General features: G+C 36.3%; 1 protein-coding gene across 1 annotated transcript; it reads right to left on the bottom strand.

The window, feature by feature from the left end:
* Nucleotides 1-13,436: 13,436 nt before the first annotated feature.
* On the bottom strand, nucleotides 13,437-14,390 carry LOC126080192 (olfactory receptor 5D18). The gene has a single exon (XM_049891463.1). It carries the CDS (start codon nucleotides 14,388-14,390, stop codon nucleotides 13,437-13,439), a length of 954 nt encoding a protein of 317 aa, XP_049747420.1.
* Nucleotides 14,391-17,338: the final 2,948 nt, after the last annotated feature.

Genomic DNA, 17,338 nt, shown 5'->3' with positions numbered 1-17,338 from the left:
CAACTGGGAGAATTGATCAAAGATATGGATTGGAAATTATGAACAAAAGTGCCTACTTGCTCCATTGTAGCATTATTTATGATACTAAAACTTAGAATTCACTTAAGTGTTAAGAAGGAAATGGTGAAATTATGGCACATATATATGATGCAGCTAACAAAAGAATAAATTTGAAGAATTTTTAATGATGTGAAAAATGACTGACAAAATATCAACTTGAAAAATAGAATGCACAGGTAGAATATTATGTATGTATCCACAAGTTGAATTACACTTTTAATCCTCACCACATCCTTGAAGCATAATTTTTATCCCCATTTTTTTAAGTGAAATGTATAAAGTTAACTGAATTAATGCAAAGCATAAATATTATGGTGTGAGGGGGGAAAAAGGGTGACTTTTTTTTGTGTACAGCAGCTGGCTTCAAGGTGTAGGACACAAAGCAAAGGCAGAGGACAATAACTATTTCATTTCTTCTCTCCCTTCCTGGCTCTTAGTAGATGCATACACTATAGTGAATTACCTCTATTAGAAAAATAAAAATAATCTTCCAGATCCCAAAATAATATCACTCATGTACATATTCAAACAAACAGACTGTAGCCTAACCAACCAAGCTGTGGGACAGACATAGTTTTCCTTTTTCTGAAGATGCTATGATAGAAAATGTTATCGCCTTTATGTTTTTTCTTTGGGCTCTCATGGGGCCCATCTTTCTTAAGCATTGATCTCTGTGGGGTATCAACAAGGAAACTACCGTATCTTGGGGTTCAAGCAATTATTGACCTCTATGGGATATACTTTGTACATGTCAGGAGGGATCAATCCCTGGAGAAGGACATCATGCTTGGCAAAATACAGGGTCAGAGGAAAAGAGGAAGACCCTCAATGAGGTGGATTGATCCAGTGGCTGCAACAATGAGCTCAAGCATAACAATGATTGTAAGGATGGTGCAGGACCGGGCAGTGTTTCGTTCTGTTGTGCATAGGGTCGCTATGAGTTGGAACTGCCTTGACGGCATATAACAACAATAACATGGGATATAAGTCCCTGGGTAGTGGTGCAAACGGTTAAATGTTTGGCTGCTGACTGAATAGCTGGAAGTTTAAATCCAACCAGAGGTAGCTCTAAAGAAAGGTTTGGCAAAATCTGCTCAATAGCAACTGGTGTTTAGTTTTGATGAAATATAAATCCCAGTTTGGAATTAATAAGATTATAATCCATCAAGGTTTCCTCCAGAGTGCATTGTGAATTACAGAGAATGTATGCTGTGTCCAGGCATCGCCTCTGTGAGCCTGTAGTGAAATATATGACCAGGTTTTGTAAATGGTTCCTGTCTTACACTCAAAAGCTCTTTCCTGGAGGGGATAGGGTCTAAACTCATACTAGAGTTCCATCAAATGCCAGAAATGGGTGGGAATAATAACTATCTTTTACATAGAATAATAATAATTGTTCAGACTTATTGAGCCCTTCCTACATACCAGGTAGTGTTCTAAATACAAGTGTTAACTCACTTCAGCTTTATAAAACTAAATGATAAGGGCACCGTTATCATGGCTTCTTTACATATGAGGTGACTGCGTTACAGGCAGGTGTAACTTGCCCAGGGCCACACATATAATCACTGGTAGGAAGAGGCCACAGGTTGTTTTCTGGTTTGTACATCCAGATGACTAAGTGAGGAAGAGCAGGGGTACATAGTGGCCCTGGGATGGCATACACCCTAGGAAGAATTTTCAATGCCAGAGGCCATTAAGTGAGACTGCCTCAAGTATCTCTCCAAGGGCTGCTCCTTTGTTGGTTGTGTGATGTCTACGTGGAGCCCTGGTGGGACAATGGTTAAGAGCTACAGCTGCTAACCAAAAATTAGCAGTTTGAATCTACCAGCTGCTCCTTGGAAATCCTATGGGGTAGTTGTACTCTGTCCTGTAGGGTCACTATAAGTCAGATTCATCTCGATGGCAACGTGTTTGACTTGGTTTTTTGGTTTCAGTGAAAGAATAGTAGATATTCTTGTATAAGTTTTGGGGAACTCTTTTTGGTAATCTTCCCAGAAACCGAGAAAATGAATGGCTGTAATAACTACTTAAACAAATCACTCAGAAACATATTGGTTAAAAATAACAACAGTTTTTTTGTTGCCCACTATTGCATGGATCAGGTGGGAAGCTCTGCTGATCTGGTCCAGGCTTGGCTGACCTTGGCTCCTCCTGCTTAGGTGTATGAGATCAGTTGATTTAACAGTGTCTCATTCTCCAGTCTGGCTGTGGGCTAGATGTCAGCTGGTGTGATTGGGAGGGTGTTGGGTGACTAGGTTAAGTCTCCCATTATCCAATTGGCTAGTCTGTGTTGGTTCACATGGCAGCTTTGCAGGATTCCAAGAGATTGTGCAAAAGCCTCAAGGCCTCTCAAAGGCTACAAGTTGCACAATGTCACTTTGGCCACCATCTGTTAGCCAAAGAAAGTTGCAAGAGTAGGCCACATTTAAGGAATGGAGAAACTGATTTTACCACTTGTGAATAGTTGCAAAGGGCATGGGTACAGGAGGGACTAGAGAATATAGGTGATGTAGCAAATCCTTTTGGAAAGAAAGTTTGTCTTCAAAATAATTCAAAAGCAATCTAATTGTGTTTAATGCATCACTAAAAGTAACTTTTTGATGAAAGATCAGCATAAGAAATTGGCACATACATTACATGGAGTTGAAAGTGTTTAGTGGCATTGCTACTACAACACAATTTCCAACAGCTTCTATCACCATTTGCTTTCAGTATGACCAATCTTCCTCAGCACTTTCATTTATTAAAATGTAAAGATGCTTAGCCTATTATCTTCTAGCATTGTGTTGTTTTTCTATGGATACAATAATTGATAAAAATGAAAAGTCCAAACTTATTCTTTTCATTAAAAAAAAATTCCCAAAAACATTTTTTTATTTCTGATTAATTATATTTTATTGAAATTTGCAATACATTTATATTTCTTAGTTAATACTATACTTATTTTTACAAGGTTAACTCAATTCAAAAGAAAAAAACATTCAATGACATTAAAAGCATTACGATCACAAGAAATTGAAAGTATGAGTGTTATTCATAAAATTATAATGTCTATGAGGAAAGTGGAGATTGAAATATAAGTTCAGGAGAACAAGGAAAGATATATGTCTGATTGCTTAAAATGATCTTGTTCATGTAATCTAAATTAATTATAATACGCACTGGAGATTACACACTGTGCTGTTATTTAAGCTTACAAGGAAATATATGTCAGATTAAATTCCTAGGGTATATACTTTTTCAAGAATAATTTAGGGATATGTGACCGTCTTAGGCTAGGTTCTCTAGAGAAGCAAAACTAATAAAGCATATACATAAAGAGAAATTTATCTCAAGGAAATGGCTAAAGCAATTGTAGAGCTTGGCAAGTCCTAAGTCCTTGGGTCAGGTGTCAGGCTGGAGGCTTCTCCTGACTCGCACAGCTGTGGAGGCTGACCAATTCAAGACCAGCAAGTAAGAAATCAGGTTACTTGCTCACAGGCTGCAGAAACCAATGAATCCCAAGATCAGCAGGCAATACATCTGGCTGCTGGCACTAGACCCAAGAACTGGAGGTCAGATGATGACAAGCCAGATGTAGGATCCAGAGCAAGCAAGCGAGAATTGCCAGAACATCCATGTATATATATACATATTCTATGCAGAGAATCGAAGCTCCCCGTACAACTGATTGGCTGATCACATCATGAAGGACTACATCATTACATAACTGCTGAATTACATCATTAGATAACAGCCAAACCACATCATTACATAGCTGCCAATCCACTGAAAATCATGGCCCAGCCAAGTTGACAGACAACCTTAACAATCACAGTGACCAAAAAAATTCATTGCTAAAATTTGATAGATAATCTGCCATAAAGAATCTGAAATGTCACAACTTGAAAGAATATGAGATTACATGACAGTATTTAGTAAAAGAGTTGTTTGCCAGTGTGGTTGGAATTTTAAATGATTGGCCTGGTTCTATCAACAACAGTTTCTACAACCTTGGCCAAGTTACTGCAACTGGATGGGTCTCAGTTTTATCAGAGCAAAATGTAAGTGCGTTGTGCCAGTTCCACCACAAAATATGATCATTTCCCAAAGCATGAGAGAAGTGAAATTTTTTTCTCAATAAAAGGGGGTTAATTAGCTATCATTGATTCAATTTAAAAATAATATAATTTTCTAATTGCAAACAAAATTAGAAATTGTATAAGTTCCAGATGTGTAGTGAAGGATACTTACGTAAATACCCAGAGAAATAGAGGTCAAATAAATGAAAAAGCCTTTCATCAGACATTCAATATCTAAAACAATGTTTTCCTATTTCTTATCTTTTAATATGCACTGATTATTTAATTGATTTCTTATCAACAAATATGTAAGACCGAAAACAGAAATCTTAATTAATAATCATAAGTTAAAAATCATATCACCATCCCAAATAATTTTTGAGCCCATATAACATTGCTCCCCAGTTTAAAAAAAAAAAAAAATTTTTTTCTCCCTCACCGAAACACTTGACAAATTATATCTCTCATTATATGGCTGATTTTTTGGAATCTTATCTAGGCATACTGAGTAGAGAATAGAAGGATCTATGAGTTAGTCAAACAAAGGTGAGTTATTAAGATGAGATATATAATATTTAGACTTTACCAAGTTAAATACATTGAGATATTAATGGCTGTCTGATGATAATTTGTTTGTCTGTTTGTAGTAAGTTTATGTAAACAATTAGTATTCAACTTGTATGGTAACTCAATATATTTTTTTTTTTTAATGGTGGATGAGAGTTCTTTTGAGAAGAATTAAAACTCTAGGTCTTTGTTCCAACAAATACAGAATGAAAGAAAATGAAGAATTTATAATTATTATGATGGATGAGTAAGCAGAAATATAGCATGGAATACAGATTGGAAAGACAGTCATTATTCCCATTTTTTGCACATACTAGTTTTTTTAGATTCGTCTCTAAGCCTCTGCTGCAGCAAAGTATAGTTTATTATTCTGACACACGGGAACTATTTTGAAAACATGTTCAAGATCTAGACCATATTTATTCAATTTTACATTCATGTCAAAGTAGCCTGTATATAAGGTACCACTTACACACACATACTATGGGACAGTTCTATTCTGTCCTATAGGGTCACTATGAGTTGGAATCAACTCGATGGCACTGGGTACACACACATACACAGAGAGAAACGTAAACACACACATTATTCAGTATTCACTCAAGAAAAAATTGGTGAGATAGTTGACTCAAAATCACATTGTCATTTACTTTAATTTGTTCTTTCTAGTCTCTCCTGAATATAACCCCTTCTTCACTAAAGTACGTTTCCTAAAATTCTGCTCATACTCCAAGGACAAGACCAAATAATACCTTCTTTATGAAGACACACTGACAATATCACTAAATGGATTTGAACTATTCCTTGACCCAATCTTTCTATGATACTCATTATAGTCTGCCTCATAGAATATTCACTTTTGTCATTAACCCATCATCGCCACTATATTAAGCATCCTTTGAAGGTAAAGACAAAGTATTTTCTTAACAGCCTCTGTAGATTTGTAAGAGAAATTCATGTGTTACTGCAAACCTACTATATTCCATGTATCTTATAATAAAGGCACATGGTATGAATGTTCATTTAGCTTACAGAAGATGCCCCATATCATGTATATATATATATATATATATATATATACATATATATATGTTTTTTTCATTCTTCACTATCAAATTTTAAGCCAGCTCATGTTATCTCATTTTCATTTTTAAGAAAAGCAGAAATATTTACAACTGGACCAATAAGCAACATAGTGATAAATGGAGAAATTATTGAAGCTGTCAAAGATATCATTTTACTTGCATCCACAATCATCATCCATGGAAGCAGTAGCCAAAAAATTAAAAGACACATTGGATTGGGCAAATCTGCTGCAAAAAATCTCTTTAAAGTGTTAAAAAACAAAGATGTCACTTTGAGGACTAAGGTGCACCTGGTCCAAGCTATGTTGCTTTCAATCACCTCATATACATAAGAAAGCTGAACAATGAATAAGGAAGACCAAAGAAGAATCAACGCCATTGAATTATGGTGCTGGTGAAGAATACTGAATATACCATGACTGCCAGAAGAACGAACAAATCTTTGTTGGAAGAAGTACAGCCAGAGTGCTCAGTAGATGTGAGAATGGCAAGACTTTGCCTCAAATACTTTGGATATGTTATAATCAGGGATTGGTCCCTGGAGAAGAACATCATACTTGGTGAAGCAGAGTATTAGTGAAAAAAAGGAAAACCCTTACCAAAATGGATTGACACAGTGGCTGCAACAGTGGGCTCAAGCATAATAAAGATTTTAGGGATGCCAAAGGACAAGGCAGTGTTTCCTTCTATTGTACATAGGGTCTCTATGAGTCAGAGCCAACGCATAAAAAAAAAAAATATATAGGCACCTCATAATAACAATTGCTGTGAAGTGGGAGGCACAGTTGGGAAAGGCTTTGCACTGTCCCTCTGCAGAGTAAGATCTCAGGATGGTTATGAGAACAAACAAGCAGGAAGGATGTGAGGATGGCTACCATGGTGATAATCTCATTGATAGTAGCCACAGTGTACAACAGCAGTTCATTTATAGAGACATCAGATCAAGCAAGTGATAAGAAAAGGGGTTGATTATAGCAGTAGTGTTTAATCACATTTTTGAGGTAGGATGGAATCTCAAGAGCTAAACACATATGAGTCAAAGAACACCCTCTTCCTCGCATATATCAGCCAGACACCACCTCCACAGAGACTTTCTGAGACATGAGAACCATGTACAGTGGTGGATTGGAGATAGCCTCAAAGCAGTCATTGGTCCCCACAGCCAGCCAGATGACCTCAGTGATTGTTTAAGAACAAAACAAGTAGAATTGCACAGGGCATCCTAGGAAGGAAATGGCTTTGCCCCTGTTTATGTGTATTTCTTTACCTGTAAAAGATTGGTGTTAGGTTTTTTTAGTCCACATGGTGACATGCTGAACTCTGATATACAGTACATAGTACTGATGATATATTTGTTTACTATCCAGTATTTTTTTCCTAGTGCAACAGTCAATCTATAGTTACTGAGTGCATGACTCCTGATGGAAAGAGTCAATTTATAGCAAAATTTAAAAAGGATGTGGAAAAAAATGACTGTCAGTGATTCCTAATAACACCTAGGCAAAACATTCACAAGAAAGTTGTATTGTTTATGTATGTATCTTTGATTTAAAGAGATGGGAGGTGTGTTTAAAGGTTTATTTAAATTTAAAACATTGAATGAAATTCATGTCAGAATCACTACTCATAAATTGAATAATCACAGTGTGACTCTCCAAGCTCTTGATGAAAATGAATTTAAAGCACACAAGATAATACCATTTTAGTAAGATATTATATTAACCATATTCAACAAAATTACAGTATTTTAACATTTCAAAGCTCTTTATTGCATTGTTTTAACAAGGAGCCTCTAGGAATAACTGATATTCTAAAATGTCATATGATAATTCTTTGGAAAATCTTTTTGGTAATATTCCCAGAAACTGAGAAAGTGAGTGACTCCAATGACTACATACAAACCACTCAAAAATGTGTTAGTTAAAACAAAAATATTTTATTATTGCTAACCACTAAAACCAAAGATGAAGAAATTGAACATGCAATCAGGCTGCATTGATAATTAATGGTGATTAGAATGCAAAAATTAGAAATAAATAAGCAGGATTGGTACTTGGAAAATATGGCCTTGGTGATAGAAATGATGCTGGAGATCACATGATAGAATTTTGCAAGACAAATGACTTCTTTATTGCAAATACCTTTCTTCAACAACATAAACTGCCACTACACACTTGGACTTCACGAAATGGAACATATAAAAATCAGATCAACTCTATCTGTGGAAAGCGATGATAGAAAAACTCAATATCATCAGTCAGAACAAAGCCAGGGGCCAGCTGTGGAACTGACCCTCAATTGTTCATATGGAAGTTCAAGTTGAAGCTGAAGAAGTTTAGAAGTCCAAAAAAGCCAAAGTACAACCCTGAGTATATTGCACTTGAATTTAGAGACCATCTCAAGAATAGATTTGATGTGTTGAACACTAATAACCAAAGACCAGGCAAGTTGTGGAATGATTTCAAGAACATCATATGTGAAGAAAGCAAGAGGTCATTAAAAAGATAGAAAAGAAAGAAAATGCCAAAAAGGATGTCAGTTGAGTAGCTAAAGCAAAAGGAAGAAATGCTGAAGTAAAAGAGCTGAACAGAAGATTTCAAATGGCTGCTCTAGAAGGCAAAGTATTATAATGACTTGTGTAAAGATCTGGAGATAGAATACCAAAAGAGAAGAACATGCTTGACATCTCTCAAGCTGAAAAGAGCTGAAGAAAAAATACAGACATCAAGTTGCAGTGTTGATGGATTCTATAGGCAAAATACTGAATGACAAAGGAAGCATCAAAAGAAGATGGAAAGGATACACAAAGTCACTGTACCTAAAAGTATTGGTCAACATCCAATCATTTCAGGAGGCAGCATGTGACCAAGAACCAATGGTACTGAAGAAAGAAGTCCAAGCTACACTGAAGACATTGGAATACCAACTGAGATGTTTCAACAAATGGGTGCAGTGATGGAAGTACTCACTTGTCTAAGCCAAGAAGTTTGGAAGACAGATACCTGGCCAAATGACTGGAAGATATACATATTTATGTGTATTCCAAAGAAAGGCAATCTATCCAAATTCGGAAATTCTGGAACAATATTGTCAATATCACCTACAAGCAAAATTTTGCTGAAGATCATTCAGAAGCAGTTTCAGCAGTACATCAGCAGGGAACTGCCAGAGTCAGCACAGATTCAGAAGAGGACATGGAACTACGGATATCAGGACTAATATCAGACGAATTCTGGCTGAAAGCAGAGAATGCCAGAAAGATGTTTACCTGTGTTTCATTGACTATGCAAAGGCATTTGACTGTGTGGATCATAATAAATTACGGATAAAATTGCAGAGAATGGAAATTCCAGAAGACTTCATTGTGTTCATGATGAACCTGTACATAGACCAAGAAGCAGTCTTTTGAACAAAACAACAGGATTCTGCATGGTTTAAAGTCAGGAAAGGTGTGTGTCAGGGTTATATGCTTTCACCACATTTATTCAATCTGTATGCTGATCAGATAATCCAAGAAGCTGGACTATGTGAGGAACGGGGAATCAGGATTGGAAGAAGACTCATTAAAATCTGTGTTATGCAGATGACACAACCTTGGTTTCTGAAAATGAAGAGGATTCAAAGCACTTACTGATGAAGATCAAAGACCAAAGCCTTCATTATGGACTACACTCAACATAAAAAAAGGAAAAATCCTAACAACTGGACCAATAAGCAACATCATGATAAACAGAGAAAAAATTGAAGTCATCGAGGATTTCATTTTACTTCGATCCACAATCAACATCCATGTAAGCTCAGCCAGGAAATCAAAAGACACACTGCATTGGGCAAATCTGCTGCAAAAGACCTCTTTAGGGTGTTAAAAAGGAAAGATTTCACTTTGAGAACCTAGGTGCACCTGACCAAGTCATGATGTTTTCCATCACCTCAAATACATTCGAAAGGTAGACAATGAATAAGTAAGACTGAAGAAGAACTGATACCTTTTAGTTGTGCTATTGGCAAAGAATATTGAATATACCATGGACGGCCAAAAGAACAAGCAAATCTGTTTTGGAAGAAGTACAGCCAGAATGTTCCTTAGAAGCAAGAATGACGAGACTTCATCTCACATACTTTGGACATGCTGTCAGGAGGGATCATCATGCTTGGTAAAGTAGAGGGTCAGTGAAAACAAGGAAGACCCTCAACAGGATGAATTGATACAGTATTTGCAACAATGGGCTCAAGTAAAACAAGAATTGTGAGGATGGCGCAGGGCCAGGCAGTGTTTCGTACTGTTGTACACAGGGTTGCTGTGAGTCAGAACTGACTTGACTGTACCTAACAAAAATAATAAGAACTTGGTTGCTAAACAAAATGTCAGTGGTTTGTATCCTTGTAGTTTGAATCCTTGGAACCCCTATGGGGCAGTTCAACCTTATTCTATAGGGAAGCTATAATTTTGAATCAACTTGATGGTAAAGGATATTGCATGGATCAGATGAGCAGTTCTGTTGATCTAAGTTTGGCTGATCTCGGCTCAACTTACTTAGGTTTATGAGATCAGTTGTTAGTCAGGTAACCTAAAAGGGTCTCATTCTCAAGTCTGGTGGAAGTCTAGATGTCAGCTGATATGATTGGAGGAATGAGAAATTGGGCTATGTTTCTCCCATTAGCCAACATACTAGTCTGTGTTTGTTCATATGCCAGCTCCTCAGGGTTCCAAGAGGGTTTCCAAAATCCTCAAAGCCTCTCAAAAGTTTGGAAGTGGTCTCAATATCACTTCTGCCACCATCTGTTAGCCAAAATAGTTCACAAGAGTAGGCTACATTTAAGGATTTGTCAAACTGATTCAACAACTTGATGTGAAGAGCTGCTATGGATACCAGAAGGATCTGAGAATTCAGACTGTGTTTGCATTCTACCATAATGGGGAGCAAATCTTTCTTAAAGGAATGCCATTTCCAAAATATTATCTTTCAACAAAATTTGGAAGGCAATCTACTTTGTGTTTCATGCATTTCTAAAAATAATTTTTGATGAAACACGAACATGAAAAATTTGCACATAACTTGGATGGAGTTGAAAGAACTGCGAGCAATTGCTATTACAACACAACTTTTGACAGTTTTTATTCCCATTTACTTTTAATATGATCACTTTATCTCAGTTTTTCATCTATTCGGAAATAGAAAGGAGCCCTGGTAGAGAAGTGATTAAAGGCTTGGCTTCTAACCAAAATGTCAGCAGTTCAAGTCCATCAGGTGCTCCACGGGAGAAAGATGTGGCAGTCTCCTTTCATAAAGATTTACAGCCTTGGAAACCCTGTTTAGTTTATTTTAAGAGGCTCCAGATAGGCAAATCATTATTGAAGAAAAAGAATAAAGTAGGAGGCCTCACACTGCCTCATCTCATATCCTACTATACAGGCACAGTAGCCAGAACAGCCTGGTTAGTACTGGCACAGTGGCTGACAATGGAAGAGAAATGAAAACCCAGACATAAATCCAACCACCTAGTGTCAGCTGATCTTTGACAAAGACTGAAGTCCATTAAATGGGGAAAAACAGTCTTCTTAACAAATGGTACTGACAAAACTAGATGTCTCTTTATAAAAAAAAAAAAAGAAAGAAAGAAAAAGAATGTATACCTTACATGTACACAAAAACTAATTCAAACGGGATTAAATAAATAAATAAATAAATATAAAATGTAAAATGATGCACATCATGGAAGAAAAAACAGGGACAATGCTAGGAGCCCTATTACATGCCATAAATACAGTACAAATCATAACTAATAATGCAAAAACACCAGAAGATAAACCAGACAACTGGGAACACCTAACAATTAAACACTTAGGCTCATCAAAAGAGTAAAAAGAGAATCTACAGATTGTGAAATAAAAAAGAAAAATTGGCTATTACGTATCTGACAAGGGTCTTATCTCTAAAATGTATACAATATTTTAATACCTCAACAACAAAAAGATGAATAACCCAATTAAAAAATGGACAAAGGACATGAACAGAGACACTTCAGTAAAGAAGACATTTAGGCGACTAACAGACACATGAGGAAATGCTCGAGACCATCAGCCATTAGAGAAACACAAATCAAAACTGCAATGAAATATCATCGCACCTGAACAATACTGGCACTAATCAAGGAAACAAAAAATAACAATTAATGAATTTCTTACAAAAAATGCATAAGAACTAAACATTAAAAACTTAAATAATGATCGTAAGTTCAAAATCACATGGCTCTTCCAAACAATTTCTTGAGCCATATAAAATTATTCTACAAAGTAATTTTTTCTCCCTCACTAAAACACCTGTTTCTCCCACTATATTGCTGTTTTATTTGGAATTTTATCTAGACTTGTTGAATAGAGAAAGGAGAAGAAAGTGCAAGTTAGTCAAGAAAAATTATTAAAAAAAGATATACCTAATAATTTTAATTTGCTGAATTATATATGTCTAGATGCAAAAGACTGCAGCTCTTTCATGTTATTTTGAATAAGTTTATGTAGGCAATTACTATGACACATGTTTCCCAACTCCAAATACTGTTTTTGATTTTTTTTTTTTTTATAATGGGTGAGATTTCTATTGAGAAGGATTCAGTAATTATGTCTGTGATCCAAAAATACATACACAAATGAATAAATGAAGTATATATAATATTTGTGATGGCTGGGTGGCCAAAATAATAGCATGAAAAACAGATTGGGAAGGCATTCATTGTCCCTATCTTTTGCATATGCTGGTTTTCTGAGATCCAATTCTATGCCTCCGGAGCAGCCTATCACACTTATTCTGTCTCACAGGAGCTCCTTTGAAAACAAGTTCAGGATATAGACTATATTTACTGAACTTTGCATACATGCCAAAGTAACCTGTACATAATATATCACATACACACACACACAGATAGACACACACACATTATACAGCATTCACTGTATAACTGATTGACTTAATATTATATTCTCATTTCCTTGAGTTTGTTTGTTCTAGTCTCTCCTGAATAAAATGCCTTGTTCACTGATTCTTCACTGAAATATGTCTTCTAAAATCCTGCCTTTTTTCCAGGCCAACTTCAAATAATACCTCTTTAATGAAGAGGTATTTCTAATGTTCTTGAATGGATTCAAACTATTCCTTGCCCCAAACCTTCCATGATACTTACCATAGTCTGCCATAGGCAATTTCTTTATTGCCCAGCATCACCATGAGGTTACATATTCTATGAGGGCAAGGCCTAGGTCTTATATTTACTATAATTTGTAGACTTCCAAGAAAAAAACAAATAACAACAACAAAATGTGTTTATTGAGAAACTACTATACTCCAGGTATCCTATAAGAAAGAAGGATGGAATTAATGTTTATTCAATTAAGCAAAGTGTCTCAGATGATATCTATATTACCTTTTGGCCTTCACTATCAGATTATGAGTTACCTCATATTATCACAATTTCATAGATTTAAAACTAAAAATGGATAGATTGCTGGTCTTTTCCTGAAATTAAGAGACAAAACCAAGTTTAACATCTTTGAACCAAAAACTCACTTCCTCACCACTGTACAATATTAACTATTAATTTTATTGGTATCTTTAGAAACCATCTTTATGGACACCCCTTACTTACAAGTTAGGGAAAAATCCTACTAAAAAAACATGCAACGAGAAAAGATTTTAGTGTCCATTATCTTGCTGACTGTATTCTTGACATCCTTATTCCTCAGGCTGTAGGTCAAGGGATTCAGCATGGGGATCACCACTGTGTAAAACACAGAGGCTACTTTGATGGTGTGCCTGGAGTTTTTGGAGTTGGGCACACAGTAGAGGAAGAGGATGGTGCCATGGAAGATAGTGATAGCAGACAGATGAGAGGCACAGGTAGAGAACGCCTTACGACGACCACTGACTGAACGCATTTTTAAGATGGTGACAACGATAAACACATAAGAAGTGAGGATGATGAGTAATGTACTCACCTCATTAAAAGTAACAACGATGAAAAGCAGCAACTGGCTGAGAGAAGTACCAGAGCAAGAAAGAGACAGAAGTGAGGAGAACTCACAGAAGAAGTGATTGATTGTGTTGGGACCATGAAAAGATAATTTCAAAGCAGAGCATGTGAGTATCAAGGAACACCCTACTCCCCATGCATATGATCCGACCACCAGCATAGCACAGAGTCGCTGGGACATGGCAACTGTGTAGAGCAGAGGGTTGCAAATAGCCACAAAGCGGTCATAGGCCATTACAGCTAATAAAAAGATTTCAGTCACCACAAAGGTACAAAAGAAAAAGAATTGAACTACATATCCTAAAAATGAAATGGTTCTGTCTTCTACAACTAAGTTCCCCAGCATTTTGGGAGCAACGATGGAAGAATAGCAGAAATCCACAAATGAGAGGTGGCTGAGGAAAAAGTACATGGGGGTGTGCAGTGTGGGATTAATTTTAATGATTATAATCATTCCAAGATTCCCTACAACAGTGACACTGTAGATGGCCAGAAATACCAAGAAAAGAGGAACCTGCAGTTCTGGGTAATCTGAGAAACCTAAAAGGGTGAACGTGGCCCCGCTTTTATTTCTCTGCGACAATAACATGGCTTCTGTTTGTCAAAATCTGAAAGTCAGTCCTGGAAATGAAAATATACATATATATTAAAGAGAGTAAGGATATAGGAAGCTTAGTCACCTATCCCTTGCCAAAACTGGAAAAGATATGTTTTTCAAAATCTCTGTTTTTGTTTATTAACCAAGGTATGTCAGTGGTTAAGCTTTTGATGCCTAACCAAAAGATTGGCAGTTCAAATCCACCATCTGCTCGGTGGAGATCTTATGGGACAGTTCTACTCTATCCTATACGGCCGCTCTGGGTCAGAATGGACTAGACAGCAATGGGCCTTTTTTTTTTTTTTTTGTCCCGTATTGTTTTCAAGCAGTGGATGATGGATTGGAACTGCTGACTTTTTTGGTTACCAGCTGTAGCATGCTGTATGTAGCTTTTAACCACTGCACCAACAGGGCTCCAAGGTCTGATAAACTTCTAAAATTTTAAAACATGATAACCATTCTTTTTTTTTAATTTTCTTAAGAAAAACAAATAAAACCATTAAACTGAATTTTGCTTAAGTTCTCAACTTTAATTTTTAGTACTTACAAATATATAAAAATGAGATTTAAAGATTATATGATAATTTTAAATAAAATTTTCACATAACACTTCCAGTCCTCCTTCAATGTTTTATGTTCATAAAAGACAAGCTTAGCCTGAGGCAGTGACAGGTTATGTCAGCTCTACAGTCAATAATAAAAAATAGGAAAGTCTAAATTATTTTATTTGTTATTTCACATTTATACACCGTGCATATAAACAATAGACAGCCTTAACACTTCCCATTTGTGTTTTTATTGTTAATTTTGTAGAGTACTCTAAACTTTGCTTTTTGTTCTGACACAGTAAATCTGATATTGAAATAAATCTTGATTATTTTTTAATAGCCTGTGTGGTGCCAATGCTTAATGCATACAGCAGGAAACCAAAAGTTTGGAGGTTCTAGTCCACCTAGAGGAAAAAAAAAAAAAAAACCTAGAGGAACCACTGAGAAAACAACTGGTGATCTACTTTTGAAAAATCAGCCATTGAAAACTTTTTGGGGCACACCTCTACTCTTACACATGGGCTCACCATGATTCCAAGTTGACCCGTTGACATTTTTTTTTTTAATGTTCTCCAAATCAAAGGAGTCCTAGTATTCAATTCTTCCTCATTTCTTGAGGAATAAATAAAAAAAAAAATTAGAACAGATGATAAAGATTATCTGGTCTACATTCTTATTCTAGAGGCAACATAACAGAAGCCAGAAGAAGCCTTGGCTTTCACAGTGACATGAAGATAAAAACCAGTCTATGATCCCCAGCTATGTATCTATTTCTCTACCCTAGACACTGGTCCATCTTATATATCTATCTACTAATACATTTACTTTGTTAATGCTCACCCCCTTTAATTTAGAGCAAACTAGAGACTGTGAAACTATGGAAAATATTCCAAAGACACTGTTATGTGCCACAGAGATATACTTGAGGGCAGCATCCAGACGAAACACAGAAGAATGCGACTTAGAGATGTTACACACCAGGAGGGGCCCTAGTGGCTCAGTGATTAAGAGCTTGGCTGCTAATCAAAAGGTCAGCAGATCGAATCCACCAGGGGCTCCTTGGAAACACTATGGAGCAGTTCTACTCTGACCTATATGAGTTGGAATCAACTCAAAGGCAACAAGTTACACACCAGGAATAACTAAAGACACTTTGACTTAGAAATTCCCTTTTCCAATGTCTTTCCTACTCATTTCTCTTCTTTCAACATGCCTAGGATACTCATTCTCTCCATGTCTGATGCATGTATAAGAATTTGAAAAATGGACTAAAAAAAAAAAATCTGTTGCCACTGATTCGATTCCGACTCACACTGACCCTATAAGACAGAGTAGAACTTCCCCGCAGGGTTTCCAAAGAGGAGTTGGTGGACTTGATGTTCCAACATTTCAGTTTGCAGTTGAGCTCTTAATCACTGCACCACCAGGGCTTCGTGGAGTAGTAGTGCACAATTAAGTCATTTCATGAGAAAACATTAACTCAAAAGAATGATTGTATTTCTAGAATAGGTGCCCACTACCTCTCAGAACCCAACGTACTGGGAAACTCTTTCTCTGTGATTTCCGGTAAGTTTATTTTTGATTCTGATACCCAGCAAATCGTTTTCATATGACCCAGAAATAAAGATGTCAGGTCATGTGCTAGACTGAGACCCTCAATGGCCCTACCCTGTTCCTGTACAAATCTGAGTGTTGAAGACAACCTCAAAAGGCAACCTATAGCACAACTAGTCATTTTAATTATCACAGTTTTTTTTAACACCATGTTTCACATATCTAAGGCATTTAAAAATTGACTTTAATCAAGTGTGTGTTTAATGTAATGGCTCTTCTCTGTCCCATGTTGATATTAAATTGATGATAAATTTATTCTCTCATTTAGTCCAGGAAATGGGATAGCTAAAATCTTCTTCCCTATAATTTCCTCCCTTTTTATTGTTCTTTTAATCTCTAGGGGCTAATGTATTCCCTGCTTTTTGTTTTGTAACCTTAATTAAAGCTAAAGACTGGTAGACAGATTAATACAGAGATAGATTTTTCTTAGTAAAGATTCTATGCAATCTTTGATTATTCCACTCTGCATAAATACTTGTTTATTCTACCTTCGCATCTGCACCGAAAATTTACCAAAGTGAGAAAATACACATTCCGAAACTCAAGGTGCTCCTATTCCCCCACTTCAGGTACCTGTCATCTAGGTCATTATAATTAAGGAGCTCTGATGAACCAGATCCTCTATGCAAAGCTGGGCATAAAGGGTGTACATCCTGTTCTTTGCATTTTCAGATATGTACCTTTCACAAAATAGTACCTTTTGCAATGGCTCAGTGGTCCTCAAGAACATCTAAAGATTAAGTTTTCCCATTTTCAGGTTGCTTTCTAGGTACCCTA

This window comes from Elephas maximus, chromosome 7, assembly GCF_024166365.1.
Source record: "Elephas maximus indicus isolate mEleMax1 chromosome 7, mEleMax1 primary haplotype, whole genome shotgun sequence".
NCBI lineage: Eukaryota > Metazoa > Chordata > Mammalia > Proboscidea > Elephantidae > Elephas > Elephas maximus.
This window is presented reverse-complemented; position numbering and strand designations above follow the sequence as displayed.

What these genes read in the sequence shown, in the direction of transcription:
- LOC126080192 (XM_049891463.1), bottom strand. Translation starts at nt 14,390, where the DNA reads ATGTTATTGTCGCAGAGAAATAAAAGCGGGGCCACGTTCACCCTTTTA.